The sequence below is a fragment of the Mus caroli genome, chromosome X (assembly GCF_900094665.2).
Source record: "Mus caroli chromosome X, CAROLI_EIJ_v1.1, whole genome shotgun sequence".
NCBI lineage: Eukaryota > Metazoa > Chordata > Mammalia > Rodentia > Muridae > Mus > Mus caroli.
The window spans coordinates 118,907,149-118,910,010 of record NC_034589.1 but is presented as its reverse complement, the minus strand read 5'-3'; the positions used below and the strand labels follow the sequence as shown (position 1 = coordinate 118,910,010).

General features: G+C 34.3%; 1 protein-coding gene across 4 annotated transcripts in view; it reads right to left on the bottom strand.

Annotated features, from left to right (window-relative positions):
* Window positions 1-2,862, bottom strand: part of Diaph2 (diaphanous related formin 2) — a 678,308-nt gene that overhangs the window by 482,875 nt on the left and 192,571 nt on the right. For all 4 annotated transcript variants that reach the window (XM_021152792.2, XM_021152793.2, XM_029473659.1 and 1 more), the window contains one exon: window positions 801-865. In XM_021152792.2, the coding sequence (XP_021008451.1) occupies window positions 801-865 (65 nt within the window). The remainder of the gene's footprint in view (window positions 1-800; window positions 866-2,862) is intronic.

Sequence of the window (2,862 nt, the reverse complement as noted above, 5' to 3'; positions counted from 1 at the left end):
AAAAAAAAAAAAAAAAAAAGACATTTCATTTAAAAGGAAAGTTTAATAAAGTTCTATTACACAAATATACACATTTTACCAATGACAGCTTCACACAATTTCATTGTGCTCATCTCTAACTCTTATTATCTGTTCTAAGGCACAAAAGAGCAAAAATATTTCCTCAAGTGTCCAGAAGTAACTGGAATATTTTCTGAGTAATAGCAAAAGTGTGATCTCCAAGCTAAGTCATAACTTTAAAGGAATGAGCAAATGTAGGCACTTGCCTTCCTGTCAGATGGCTGAACAGGTTTTCCCCCAACCTTTTGTTTTAATACTATCCCAAACCAGTAAGAGAGAGAGAGAGAAACATGCCTAGCATGCACACTACCAAAAGATTCTACCCATAAAATTTCATCACCAACTCAAGTCATAGCTCTAAAGGGAAACCAAGTTTCTACCAGTTCTCCATGGAACTGTGTAGTATATGTGAGTGTGAAAGGAAAGCAATGAAGGAATTTCTTTTGCTTGTTCAGTTTTAACTATGTAAACTATTGGACAGATGATTTTATTTCATTTATAATTAAGTAAGATTATTCTTACCTAATGAACTAGGTTGATGAAGAGGGAATAATAACTATCTTATTAAAAAATAAATCAACATTGTGAAATGTTTGACTCTAGTAGTATAAAGTACTACAAAACTGAAAGGACAAGTTATGAAGTCACATGTAAAAAACAAAAAGGCAGTTATAGATTAACTATGTACTGTGGTTAAATTATTGTTTTAAAAATCAGGACTACAGTTTTATCACTCTTACCTTCTTTGAAAATTCCATTGCTTTTTGCTCATTTTCTTCAACTTTTGCCTTATTTACACAAGCATCTGTTCAGGTAAAGCACAAATGATTAGAAATATGTGACATGGAATCGTCAGCTAATTACGACTGCCAGTATATGATTCTGTACTTTCCATATGAATTATTATTAAAGATACATTATTCTATACGATAATGTACATTTACTACCACAATTTTTTCTTTAGTGTTAAAGCAAAAAAAAAAAGAAACAATTATCCAAAATATCTCTGATATAATTATCACTGCAATGAAAGTCTTCAATTATAGTTCAATTTTTAATACTACAGAATTCTTTTGAAAATTACACATTATTATGTAGAGAGAGGTGGTACAGGAAAGTGTAGTCACATTGTTCAGTTCAGGTTTTCCAGGAAAATCTTTTATTTAACTTCTGAGTGGAAACAAAATTATCATGTACAAAAGAAGAAAACTTAAAATTATAAACATCTAGTTAATAAACAAGATGAGAAAACCTTATGAGACTAAACTTTGTACATTACCCTAATATTTCTCCAAAGGAAAAACCTATGTCTAAAAGTTCAGAGCAGAGACTGAAAGAATGACCATCCAGAGACTGACCCATCTGGGGATCCATCCCATATACAGTCAACAAACCCAGATACTACTGTGGATGCCACCAAGTACTTGGTGACAGGAGCCTGATATAGCTGTCCCCTTTGAGGTTCTGCCAGTACCTGTCAAATACAGAAGTGGATACTCACAGTCATCCTTTGGACAGAGCACAGGGTCCCCATTGAAGGAGCTAGAGAAAGTATCCAAGGAGCTAAAGGGGTTTGTAGACCCATAGGAGGAACATCAATATGAACTAACCAGTACCCCCAGAACTTCCTAGGACTAAAACACCAATCAAAGAAAACACATGGTAGGACTCATGGCTCTAGCTGCACATGTAACAGAGGATGGCCTAGTCGCTCATTAATGGGAGGAGAGACCCTTGGTCCTGAGAAGGTTATATGACCCAGTATAGGGGAATGCCAGGTCTAAGAAGCAGAAGTGGGTGAGTTGGTGAGCAGGGGGAAAGGGGAGGGGATACGGGGTCTTCAAAAGGGAAACTAGAAAAGGGGATAAAAAATGTAAATAACTTTGAAATGTAAATAAAGAAAATATCCAATAAAAAAAGCTATGTCTGAGCTGTGGTTTTATATAAATGATAGAGAACAACTTGATTACAGCAGTTGAAAAATGGAACGAATGCAATTGACCACCAAGAAATGCAATTTTTTTTTAAAATTCATACATGACTACAACTTCACAATATAAAGGAATACAATATCAAGAGATGAAATACAACATGAATGAATCTCAAAATTGTCCTTCATGAAAGGAAACAAATACAGAAAATGTGCTCTGTGATGGTACTTATATTAGATTTTAGAAAAAGAACCTAGAAGAGAAAAGTAAGCTAAAACAAAATTAGTGTGAGAGAAATCAGCAGCTGTATCACTAAAACCATTGGGGAACAAAAGAAGAAATGAAAAAGGTGGAAATTTAGGATGTTGAATACAATGATGGTTTTATGTATATAGTATATTGCTAAATAAATGCATTATTTATGTTTTAAGTATACACATATATACTTTAAGTATCTACTCATTTGCTATATAGTGATTAGCCTATATATTGAAAATAGGGCAAGTTTTCTCAACTCAAATGTAAAAGAATTATTTAATTTTACCCCATTAAAAAATGGGGCTCAGAGCTAAACAAAGAATTCTAACCTGAGGAATACCGAATGGCTGAGAAACACCTGAAAAAATGTTCAGCATTCTTAATCATCAGGGAAAAGCAAATCAAAACAACCCTGAGATTCCATCTCACATCAGTCAGAATGGCTAAAATCAAAAATTCAGGTGACAGCAGATGCTGGCAAGGATGTGGAGAAAGAGGAACACTCCTTCATTGTTGGTGAGATTGCAAGCTTGTACAACCACTCTGGAAATCAGTCTGGCGGTTCCTCAGAAAATTGGACATAGTACTACCAGAGGATCCAGCAATACCTCTC